This window comes from Micropterus dolomieu, linkage group LG12, assembly GCF_021292245.1.
Source record: "Micropterus dolomieu isolate WLL.071019.BEF.003 ecotype Adirondacks linkage group LG12, ASM2129224v1, whole genome shotgun sequence".
NCBI classification, from domain to species: Eukaryota; Metazoa; Chordata; class Actinopteri; order Centrarchiformes; family Centrarchidae; genus Micropterus; species Micropterus dolomieu.
The window spans coordinates 32,881,614-32,893,835 of record NC_060161.1 but is presented as its reverse complement, the minus strand read 5'-3'; the positions used below and the strand labels follow the sequence as shown (position 1 = coordinate 32,893,835).

The following is a 12,222-nucleotide window of genomic DNA, read 5'->3' as shown; positions in this document are numbered from 1 at the left end:
CGCACCGTTGTCCAATCCAGAGTTGTAGATACGAGACGAGTGGTTGTCAAATGTTATTTCTCTAATCTCAATCAAGCAGCAACCTCTGGGTCTGAAAGTGAAACCATGCAGACAGAACTTAAAACTGCATGCTCTCTAACGGCCAGCAGGGGCGAGTCCGCTGGTGGCAAAAAGAAGTCCGGTTCCTACAGAAATAATGGTAAAATGTTGTTACTTCTCAGCTGAAATAGCACCTCCGTAAACACTTTCATAATGAGTTTATGGTCTCAGTCACTAGTTTCAAATATTACACAACATGATGTTCATTTAGTAAATTTTGGTCCTACTTAGGAAGAAATAGACCAGAAAGGAACGTATGCCTTAGGGCGGGACTACCTTGTGATTGACAGGTTTGTCAATCAGGACCTGTCAATCAGGATGGAGGCGCCTTGTATCAGCTGCTCTGTGTACATTTTATTAAATGGGTGTCAGCAGGAGAGAGAGCACGTCATGTTAGAGTCTGTTAATATGTTTTGTTTTAAAAGTTCATTGTTTTTTTTTAACCTTTTTATTTTTTAGGCTAATTTTAACTGTGATTCATTTTTTGTTAGTTTTTTTTTTTAATATCCAGGATGTTTTTAATAAACGATTACACAGATTAAACAGTATAACATAACTTATAAGTGTTTGGTTTTGTTGTAACACTGATAAATAACTTTTGGAGGAAGGTCCAGTAAAAATTGTCTTCAGGCCCAATGGGGCCAGTTGCAAATAAGTTTAACGCTGAGCCCTGTTGATATTATTTTACTTGTTAATAAGGTTGAGGCTTGGACACAGCAGCATTGTGAAGGTGTCCCTTTGGGATCTGGGTAATTGTGACAGCATGTCTCACTTTTATCAGAATTTTCACAAACCAAACTTCTTTGCAGGGACTCTTTAGATTGTTTTTCTGACATTGTGGTTAAGGCCCATTGGACATCTTTTGGGACAATGGTTCTCAAAGTAGTCCTTTTAGGGTTTCAGGCTGTCGCCAGCAAAAACGGGAATCATGTATTTTTTTTTACTTTAATTTCATCCATATGTAACACGATGACTATTTTGGTCATAGGATTAATACACGCCATGTAATAAAATGTCTAAAACAAAAAAATCATATCAAATGGGGCCCGTGGCCTAATTTGTCTCAGTTTAGCGGAGAGAGCCCCTGATTTAGTGAGTAAAAAAATCTAAATAGTCACTGTTTCTTGCTTCTCAAATGTGAGTGAAATGTGAAGGTTGGACTGGTGGTCAAGTGAGAAATATAAAGTTTTTTGTAACCCCAGCGTTAACATCACCCCAGGCGTGTCCAATACCATGGACGCCAATTTCTGTTGGAAAAATATATAAAGTTAGTCTGGATACAACGAATGTTTGTAACAAATTGTAAAAGTCCTGTGCCAATCCATAAAGTACACTGGACGTTAAGATAATTATAAGCTCCTGACCTGCTGTAGCAGGTAATAATAAGAATAAACGTTCATTCTCTGGGGATCACATTTATGAGCAATGCATTGAATAGAGTCATCATAGATACAGTATTTAACAAAAGAGAGTACACCCCTCACATGTTTGTAAATATTTGATTATATCTTTTCATGTGATAACACTGTAGCGAGTGTACAGCTTGTAAGACGGTGTAAATTTGCCGTCCCCTTAAAATAACCCATCACACAGCCATTAATGTCTAAACATCTGGCCTCAAAAGTGAGTACACCCCTAAGTTCAATTTGTTGTGTTCCTCAAAGACGTCCTGAACCATTTTTGTTTTGTGGGAGGGCACATTATCCTGCTGAAAGAGTGGCCTCTTTCAGCAGGCCACGAAATGGTCTACATGGTGTGCAACAATGCTTAGGTAGGTGGTACGTGTCAAAGTAACATCCACATGAATAGCATCACCCAAGGTTTCCTAGCAGTACATCACCCAAAGCATCACACTGCCTCCAGAGGACCTGAACAGCTGAAGGTTTTCCCCCACAATAGCTGTTGAGATATTTCAGTCTGAGCCAAAGTGGTGGACTGACGGACGCTGCCTACAGCCACGCTGCTAACGCGTTCACAAGCTGCCCAGCAGTATCATTACAAGTACTTTTACTTCAGCAGTATACATTGATGTCAATATCTGTACTGTAGAACCTTTCTACACTATGATACTCATTTCATTTAAAGGGGACATATTATGTTGCAGCTCCACAAGAATAGTTTTGCATGATTCACAGTTTAAAAACAATTCCTTATGAAACAGTGTGTCAGAGCCTTCAGACAGACTTAGGCAGGTGGATGGGTGAATCCCCCTACTTGTTACTTGTACTACTGTATGAACTTCAGACACGACAGGAGATTTTTCATGTCAGACACGTTTTCTGGAAATACTCCGCTTGGTTGAAATGAAGGGTAACATAAGGGTGCACTGTTATCACGATAAAAACATTTCATATCATTTGATATCGATAATTATCACGATAAATGTCAAATCAGCTGTTGTTTGCGGTTTGTTGTCCGAGTGAAAATTGAAGGGCCACACGGTTAATTGTGTGGATAAACAATTCTTTACGGTCAGAACGTGAAAAACACTTGATGCCAAACAGTAGATCACTTAACATATCTGAGGTAGAACATTTAAATCAATTATGATCATGGTCTTTTTTCAAAAAATGTGATTAGTGACTTTTTTTCTGTCCCTTTTCCTCAACAAAATAAACATCTTTATAGAAAAATTAAGCGCTAATTCTTTTGTGATTCTAATGAATTAAATCAAATATTTATTGACGATATATTGAACAATTGTTATATTTTTACTGAGGAAAATTATACTGCGATAATTATTATTGTTTTATTGCCCAGCCCTGGCTCTATTCACACATGGGCTCAACTTGACGTTACAGACTTTGACGAGGATACTGGAAAGTTAAAGTCTGGTTAATGTTAATTCAGCTCATCTGGGCAATGTTGTTAGTAGCATTGCATTTGCAGCTTGGTAACATTATATATGACAGCAAAAAAAAAGGAAAACATAACAACTCTATTTTAATACTTCTTCCACCATTGAGAACTTTCAGCAGTATCATGTTTATGTTCTTCTCAGTACAACACATGATGAAGTGAGCTTGAAATGCTGGTTACTGAAACCTAAAATAAAAACCACTGGACACATTTGTGTAAATTATTACACATGAACGCTGAGGGGGTTTTTTTCCTCTCCATTCAGTAGAAAAGTAACAGACTCTTCCTGTCTTCAGTTCATCCACTGCTGGCTGTCTTCCCTCTGAGTGAAGGCTTTGCCATAGACGGTGCACTGGTAAGGTGTCTCTCCGCTGTGGGTCCTCATGTGGACCATCAGGTGTTCTTGGTGAGCGCACGCTTTCCCACAAACCCCACAGACAAACGGTTTGAAGACTGAACGGTGGCCTCTGAGAATACTCCAAGTGCTAAAGGTTCATCCACAACCTGAGCATTTATACGGTCTCTCCGCAGTGTGGACAAATATGCATCTCTTCAGAGATGCTTGACAAGACAATCCCATCCCACCTCCTCGCTGTGTGTTTCCAGCTGAAACTTTAACCGACTTTGATTGTGAGATGTCTTACAGCAAACATCAGAAGTACGTTTCGTCTCTGTGTGAATTTTTCACGTTGAGGAGTTAAAAAACGCTTCCAACAAACTGACAGCCGTAACGTTTTTTCCCAGTGTGCCCCAACTTGTGATAAGCTAAAGCTCGAAAGTCACGGACAGATTTTCTGCACACATGGCAGCTGTAAGGCTTCTCACCTGTGTGGGTCCTGCTGTGAATCCTCAGCTGCTGTTTGAAAGCAAAAGCCTGATCACAGACATCACATTTGTGTGGTTTATCCTCCACATGCTTCCACCGGTGAGTCTTCAAACTAGCCTTAAACTTAAATGCTTCATGGCAGACATCACATTTGTATGGTCTCTCTCCTGTGTGTACAGCAGCATGACCATTCAGACCAACCGCAGTGAGGAAAGATTTTCCACAGCGGTGTGTTTTCTGGTGACTTTGAAGGTGACTCCTCAGCTCCTCTACAGACTCTGGATGTTCTCCGCAAACTCCACAGAGCCTTTCTGGATCGTCCACATGACTCCAGGCGTGTTTAATCAATATTTTCATTGAATTGTGCAGAGCTCGGCAGACTTTACAGGACAGAGGAGCGTCGCTCTTATTCAGAGACGACTGCACCCGTTTCCTTTTCTTTGTTTTGATTCCTGAATGTTCGACTCGTCGCTTCCTCATCATCTTTGATGAGCTCTGTTCATCTTCGCGCTCCCTCAGCTCCACATCATTCTTGTCTTGTTTCCGGTCGTCATCTCCTTCATCTTCCTCCACCCGATCAACATCATCGCCATCTTCATTGTGCACTTCGCTCTCAGCTGGATCTAATATTAGTTTAGATATAATTTGGTCTTCGTCTTCCTCTATTTTCACTTGTAGTTGCCATCTCGAGATGGCGGACAGAGGATCTTCTTCGTCTTTTTCTACAGCACTGGTTTGGGAAGTGAAGGAAGAAAATAAAGAGTCGCATTATTTCAATGTACTTTCATCTTCAATCAACATGTACTTAATGAGAATATGCATTTAAAGATAATCTCAAACACTGAGTTATGCATTCCAGCATTTTATGCAAGAAGAGAAGATAATATATGCTGAATGATCCTCGAATGTCTAACAATTTAGTAAGTTAGCTTGTATTATAGCCACCCAGCTCTTAAAGATACAGTCCTCATTTGTGTTGTTTTTAACTCACTTTGCATGTGGCCTGTTTTCATAATTTCTTGTGTCATCCGTGTCTTTCCCCTGCGGAGAACGTTGCTCTTGGCTTGTCAGGGATTTGTTTGCTCTCTGGAAGAAACCAACAGACTTTTAAACCATGAAATATGCACATGAAAGTTCAATCTTTAACTTAGCAAATAAGATCTTTTACGCCGGGAATCCACTGGCTACGGCGTGTTACGGCTGCGCCACGGTTTTGATGCGTCCATAGCCCGGCCTCAAAGTCCACTGGAAGCGTTTCAGAAGCGGAGCATGCAGCCTGCCCCACGTTATCGACGTGTTATTAATTTGTCTTTTTTTTTGCTTCTACTGCCTTCTTCACAGCTCTTGAATTTTGCTGATTTGGTAACCAGTGTTTGCATTTTGTGTTTCTGCTATGGTTAAGTAGGCTACATAGTTAAATGATTTCTTTTTGTGTTTGTTTTAATCGAGTTTATTGTTGTTCGATCGGGAGTCTCCACTGGGTGTTTTATTTTGAAAATTCACCGGATTCTCAGTGTCTGACTTCCTGCCTGGCTCAATCTGCTCTGTGCTGCTAGATGCGACTAGCGGCAAAAATAGACCTGCTACCTATTCGCTTCTGGGACGCTTCAGGGACGCGCTGCGGCCGCGTCTGGTGGACTCAAAAACCACTGACTATAATGGCCGCGATTAGCTCCGGTCAGTGGATTTAAGCAGTTAGCTGCTGCTGGTTTGATCTGCAAATGTGAGAGAAAATTGTCTCATATTATGGTACAGCTCATCGGGGAAGTAAGTACATGATCTACCTGTGCTCGAATATAAAGGGCTGATCTTCCTTTCCCTCTGGATTTGATGGATCTTTGGATCTCCTCTGGTGTCAGTGTCTTTAGCTTCAGAGGGGCCAGTTTTCTGGTTGCGTCGGTTGTAAAGGCATCAAACCGTCCTGTTAGCTGAGGGAAGGTGGACCTCAGCAGGTCCAGGAAGTCGTCCTCCTGCAGGCCTCGAGGACACCTCAGGTCCAGCAATGGGGACTTTAACACTAACACAAACAAATTCATCGCAGTATTCAAAGAATAAATGGTCATCCTGACAAAACTGCACAACAGTGAAATTGTAACCAAACTTTCAGAGAATCAGCAAAAAAGCCCTGAATGAACGCAAAGAATATAATACAGCATTTCTTGTATGATGCTTTTGTCAAACATTTAACAGGAACATTATGAGCCGTATTCAGGAAGATTTTTTTTTCCAAGACTGTGTGTTTCCTCCAATGCACACTCCCAACATCCTGACAGGACATTTTACTTTTTGTTGGACACTTACCTCCTTTTGAGAGCACAGTGGTGTGGGAGTCCTCTAACAGACAGACTCGGAGGTTTAGAGGAGCCCACATCCCGCAGTTCCTCTGAACAGACTGACCTCTGCAAGGAAATGTAGTTCTGTGTGTCAGCGTTATTCCCCCTACATACCCAAATTCCTGTCTCACTCCCACAGAAACAAACTATGTGGTAACATCATATCATATTTGTTGAACCTTGAATTTGGTATTTGATGATCCGGGTCCCCCGGATGCTCTTCTTCTGGACTGGTGGTCTGCACTGGCTCCTTTGCAGACTCCTCATCTTCACCCTCCTCTTCCTTAATGTGGTGTAAGATGTACTGACACCCTAAGTCTTCCACATCTGGAAAAATAAAGATCAGAAAATGTTATTTTTGCAATATATAAAGTATTTTTAGAATAATCAGGAACATGTACTTAAAGTATTAACAGTAACAGTACTCAAAGCAGTAAAACGTCCCCATGTGACTGTCGTAGGTGGAGCTCATTTTCAACTATTTTGACTCGGACTGCAACAAATGATTATTTTCTTACTCCTGACCTGGACGGGCCGCCGAAGTAAAGTCAATGTGTGGGAAACACTGACAGAACCGTTGTTTTTTTTCTCCCCCTCTATGTTGTTGAGACTTTATATCTCTTTTGAAATTATATCGTGTACCTCATTATACAGATATTAACGCCCAGCCCGAGTTGTGACGCTAAAATACATTGATCCACCGTGTAACAGCCGCTGATTTGGCCTCAAAGCCAAGATTGTACCCTTCGCTCTCAGCCGCAGAGCGAGCAGAAGATGGGGCACTTACATTAATTAGATATTCCACGTCGTTCTCAATCATTACCTTCCTCTATTTTCACTTGTAGTTGCCATCCTGAGTTGCTGGACAGACAATCCTCCTCATTGATCTCCACTTTTTCTACAGCGCTGGTTTGGGAACTGAAGGTAGAAAATAAGACGTCCCATTATTTCACTGCACTTGAATCTCTGGCACAATCAAAATGTACTCAATGAGGAAAATAGTTAGAAGATAAACTCAACGCAGAGTTAAACATTTTCAGCATTTTGAATGGTTTGATGAGTTGATCCTTGACTGTTTTTAACAATTTAGTATCTACGGTAGTATAATTGACATCCAGCTCTTAAAACACGTAGTCCTCATTTGTCTTTTTTGACTCACTTAGCATGTGGCCTGTTTTCATCATATCTTGTGTCACTGGTGTCTCTTGTCTGTGGAGAAGGACGTTGCTCTTGGCTCGTCAGGGATTTTTTTGATCTCTGCAAGAAATCAGACTTTTAAACCATGAAATATGCACATGAAAGATCAGTCTTGACTTTAGCATAGGGCTGGAAGATTTGACCTAAAATCAAAATCACGATCGATTGCAATTATATTTTGTGTTTGTATTTAGACTGAACAACATTATAAACGCAACACTTTTTTTTTGCCCCCATTCATAATGAGCTGAACTCTGACTTTCTCTGTGTACACAAAAGGCCTATTTCTCTCAAATATTGTTCACTAATCTGTCTAAATCTGTGTTAGTGAGCACTTCTCCTTTGCCCAGATAATACATCCACCTCACAGGTGTGGCATATCAATATGCTGATCAGACAGCATGCGTATTGCACAGGTGTGCCTTAAGTTGGCCACAATAAAAGGCCACTCGAAAATGTGCGCTCTGTTTTTCTAACAACGGCTCCGTTTTACAACATACGGAGCCGGTATTCCATATATCAGGGGTTCTTAACCTTTTTGGCATAAATAATAAGCCTTAAACCGACCATCATTAAGACAAAGCTCCGAGCATAATGATAGATCTCCTTTAATAGGATTAAATAACCGAAACGGAAAAGTTTCGTTGGTTAGTCGCTCTGAATTTCAGTTTCAATTACTTTTCAATTAATCATCCAGCCCTAACTTAGCATATCAGATCTTTCAGCCGCATCTCACGGTCTCCTTCAGCAGACGCAATTGACTCTTTCACACTAAAACAGAGTGTTTTCATGGTAATTAAGGTACAAGACAACCAGTGAATTTTTTAAAATAGTTTTTGGACAACAAAAAGGAGCTCCATGGGTCAGAGGAATAAGATATATCAGGCTGTGATTCACACACACAGGACCACATGTGGGACTATTTCACCAGACTTGTGTCATATTATGGTGCAGGTGTTAAAACAAGGGGATGATCTACCTTTGGTCGCAGATAAAGGGCTGATCTTCCTTTCCCTCTGGATTTGATCGACCATTTGATCACCTCTGGTGTCATTGTCTTTAGTTTCAGTGGGGCCAGTATCCTGGTCGAGTCAGCTGTGAAGGCATCAAACTGTCCGGTCAGTTGAGGGAAGGTGGACCTCAGAATATCCAGGAATTCGGACTCCTGCAGGCCTCGAGGACACCTCAGGCGTTGCATCGGGGACCTTAACACTAACATGCAATCCAAAAGTAAGTAACCAATCTTCCTGATAATCAGCAAAAAATCCTTTACAAATGCAGTGAATATGTAAAGCTGCTTTTTCACCAGGACTTTTAAGTCCCCAGATCTCTCTTCAAGGAACTAAAAGGTTCCTTCAGCCCACTGTTGTGTGCGTTCCCACCGTTGTTGGCAGTGTTAACAAACACCTCTTCGCATAACACAATACAGCTCGACAGCAGCACAAACTACATCCTCCAAAATGATCAACACAATCTAAACATTATAACCGTCATGAAGGAGGATTTATTACAGGACTTTAATCTAGCTTGCTGTTAGGGGTGGGAATCTCATTTCATTTCAGCATTAAAATCCAAAAGAAACATCTGCTAATTCGACTAAAAGGACTAGTTTGCATCCATAATTTACTTTATTAACCTCAGCTTTATGGTCCCAACCAGCTGTCAGACTGAAAACTGATATATAATTATCAGGATGTTCAGTATGTGTACACAGGACAGAGCTGTACACCAGTTTAGTCTAAGCTTCTACCAGATGTTCTCAACCCTTGACTAGTAGGTTAGTTAGTACTGACACACAGCTGAGAATTAATATTAGGCTACTTAGTTACTAATTAGGCTAACGTTACATAAATAAATAAATATTTTAGCCCATTTCATGGGACCCAAGGACACTTTACACATAGTTACAGAACAACAAAAAGTCAGTGAGGATTGAATGTCTTGGTAAAGAGCTGGTTTTTTAGTAGATCTTTGAAAGTGTCCAGACAGGGAGCGTTTCGGGTCTCTGTGGGGATGAGCTCCAGAGGGTGGGTGCTCTTACCGTATTTTGAGAGCACATTGGTCCGGCAGTCCTTTAACAGACAGACTCTGAGGTTTAGATGACCACGCTCCCTCTGCACAAACTGGCATCTGAAAAGAAATAATTCAGTCAAGGAAAAAAATAAAAATAAAAAATCAACAATCCATTTAATGTAGTTCTGTGTGTGTCAGCGTTTGTCCACCACATGCTAAAATCTGTCCGTCTCACTCCCAAGGAAACGTATTATGTGGTAACATCATATCATATTTGAACCTTGTATTTGTTAGCTGATAATCCGGGTCCGACAGATCCTCCTCATCTAGACTGGTGCTCTGTTCGGGCTCCTCAGCTGACTCCTCCTCCTCCTCCTCGACCTTCTTTTTCACAATTTTTTCTAAAATGCACTGGCTCCCCGAGTCCTCCGCACCTGAACAAACCAAAGACAGAACGATTATAAAAAATTATTTTTTGCCATGTACAAAGTATGGAAATATAAAAAGTATTTTAAAAAGTATTCAACATAACGTAGTCAAAGCAGCAAAATGTCCCCACTTTTCTACTTCTATATATTCTATCAGCAGATGATTATTACTCATATGTTAATGAAAAGGCAGGATTTTACTGCTTTAGTTGTTGAGGAGCTATATAGCTACCTATTTTGTCTGGGACTGCAAAAAAAGTGTTTCATAATGGATAAATATGTTGATTATTTTCTCCATTAAATGATTAAATCAAAGTGACACCTTCACAATGCCGGTTGTGTCCAAACCGTCCGAAACTTAAGCAAATTTGTGAATCTGGAACCGTGAAATGTTTCTATATGAAAGGTTAACAAAACGATCAAAAAGCATTCAATTAACTGTTTGGTCGTCGACTAATTGAATCAGCAAATTGTTTCAGCTGTACTTTTATAAACTGGTGGTTAACTTATAACAAAACATCACATTTTGTACACTCTTCATATGTTGTGTGTGTTAAAAAGAAGAAGCGGAGTAGAAGCAGAAAGTGGCAAGAAAAACAGTAGTCAAGTAAACAAAGAAGGACGGCATCAAATTTGTACTTAAGTACGCGTGACGGACATACGAGTCCACATACTCCTGCCCCTTCCTCTCCACATACAGGTTCATCTGGATCAGAGATAAAGGACTGAATTGTTCATTTATCCATCAGTATATGTTACTCACCACAAAGAAGACTTTACATCAGTAGGCAAGGTAAAGAAATAAGCGGTGTCCAAACCACAGCCCGTGCAGACTGTGAGGTGTCATCATTTTTAACTCCACCACATTAATTTGACAGACTTTCGTTACTTTTCAGATAAAATTTACATTAAACACTTTATCCGACCGTCATCTTGTCTTCAAAAGGTAACACAGGTAAAGTTAGCATGCTATGTGAAGTCTCTCTTTGTCTCTCCCTGTGTGTGTGCGCGTGTTGGGCAGGGCTTGACAATAACGGTGGCCCGATGGCCAGTAAAACGTAACATCGGGACAGTTGAACTAGCAACAAAAACATTAGTATTTAAAATAAATGAATTAGAAACTCAACATCCCGCAGTTCTTTTGCAGCTCTTGGCGCGCAACGTTGTCCAATCCAGAGTTGTGGTTGTCAAATGTTATTTCTCTAATCTCAATCAAGCGGCAGCCTCTGGGTCTGAAAGTGAAACCATGCAGACAGAACTTAAACCTGCATTCGGCCAGCAGGGGGCGAGTCCTTTAGAAATAATGGTGAAATGTTGCTACTTCTCAGCTGAATTATTTAACCGCCGTAAACACTTTCATAACGGGTTTATGGTCTCAGTCGCTAGTTTCAAGTGTTCTTCAACACAGCATGATGTTCATTGAATAAATTATGGTCCTATTTAGCGGAAACATTCGATAATGCAGTGTATGCTTTTGAGCGGGCCTTTATTGTGATTAACATGTCGCTACCATGACGACCTGACAATCAGGATAGTCGCCCATCCCTAATCAGTATCTAACAATGTCACCAATTAATGTAAAGGATTGTAATTCAATCCATCAGTCACAGGGGACATACAGTGAGGAAAATAAGTATTTGAACACTCTGCTATTTTGCAAGTTCTCCCACTTCGAAATCATGGAGGGGTCTGAAATTGTCATCATAGGTGCATGTCCACTGTGAGAGACATAATCTAAAAAAAAAATATCCAGAAATCACAATGTATGATTTTTTAAACTATTTATTTGTATGATACAGCTGCAAATAAGTATTTGAACACCTGAGAAAATCAATGTTAATATTTGGTACAGTTTCCTGTAGTTTTTCCACCAGGTTTGCACACACTGCAGGAGGGATTTTGGCCCACTCCTCCACACAGATCTTCTCTAGATCAGTCAGATTTCTGGGCTGTCACTGAGAAACACGGAGTTTGAGCTCCCTCCAAAGATTCCCTATTGGGTTTAGGTCTGGAGACTGGCTAGGCCACGCCAGAACCTTGATATGCTTCTTACAGAGCCACTCCTTGGTTATCCTGGCTGTGTGCTTCGGGTCATTGTCATGTTGGAAGACCCGGCCTCGACCCCGGTCATCCTCTCCTTAATACAGTGCAGTCACCCTGTCCCATGTGCAGAAAAACACCCCCAAAGCATGATGCTACCACCCCCATGCTTCACAGTAGGGATGGTGTTCTTGGGATGGTACTCGTCATTCTTCTTCCTCCAAACACGGTTAGTGGAATTATGACCAAAAACTTCTATTTTGGTCTCATCTGACCACATGACTTTCTCCCATGACTCCTCTGGATCATCCAAATGGTCATTGGCAAACTGAAGACGGGCCTTGACATGTGCTGGTTTAAGCAGGGGAACCTTCCGTGCCATGCGTGATTTCAAACCATGACGTCTTAGTGTATTACCAACAGTAAC

The 12,222-nt window shown here is 40.9% G+C and overlaps 2 protein-coding genes across 5 annotated transcripts in view; one reads left to right on the top strand and one right to left on the bottom strand.

The window, feature by feature from the left end:
* LOC123979923 (type-2 ice-structuring protein-like) overlaps positions 1-12,222 on the top strand; it is a 188,790-nt gene that overhangs the window by 90,084 nt on the left and 86,484 nt on the right. The gene's annotated exons all lie outside the window — the stretch shown is intronic.
* LOC123980890 (zinc finger protein 572-like) overlaps positions 1-12,222 on the bottom strand; it is a 41,605-nt gene that overhangs the window by 26,594 nt on the left and 2,789 nt on the right. For 2 of the 4 annotated variants that reach the window (XM_046065463.1, XM_046065465.1), the window contains exons 3-12: positions 9,608-9,761; positions 9,356-9,444; positions 8,294-8,526; positions 7,277-7,374; positions 6,941-7,035; positions 6,297-6,444; positions 6,086-6,183; positions 5,569-5,801; positions 4,776-4,870; positions 3,023-4,514 (exon numbers count right to left, since the gene is read on the bottom strand). The exons of 1 other annotated variant lie outside the window; for it this stretch is intronic. In XM_046065463.1, coding sequence (XP_045921419.1) covers positions 3,656-4,514; positions 4,776-4,870; positions 5,569-5,801; positions 6,086-6,183; positions 6,297-6,444; positions 6,941-7,035; positions 7,277-7,374; positions 8,294-8,526; positions 9,356-9,444; positions 9,608-9,761 — 2,102 coding nt within the window. In that variant the 3' untranslated portion in view covers positions 3,023-3,655. Of the gene's footprint in view, positions 1-3,022; positions 4,515-4,775; positions 4,871-5,568; positions 5,802-6,085; positions 6,184-6,296; positions 6,445-6,940; positions 7,036-7,276; positions 7,375-8,293; positions 8,527-9,355; positions 9,445-9,607; positions 9,762-12,222 lie in introns of those variants that run through there. One more of the 4 variants, XM_046065464.1, reaches the window with a different exon arrangement.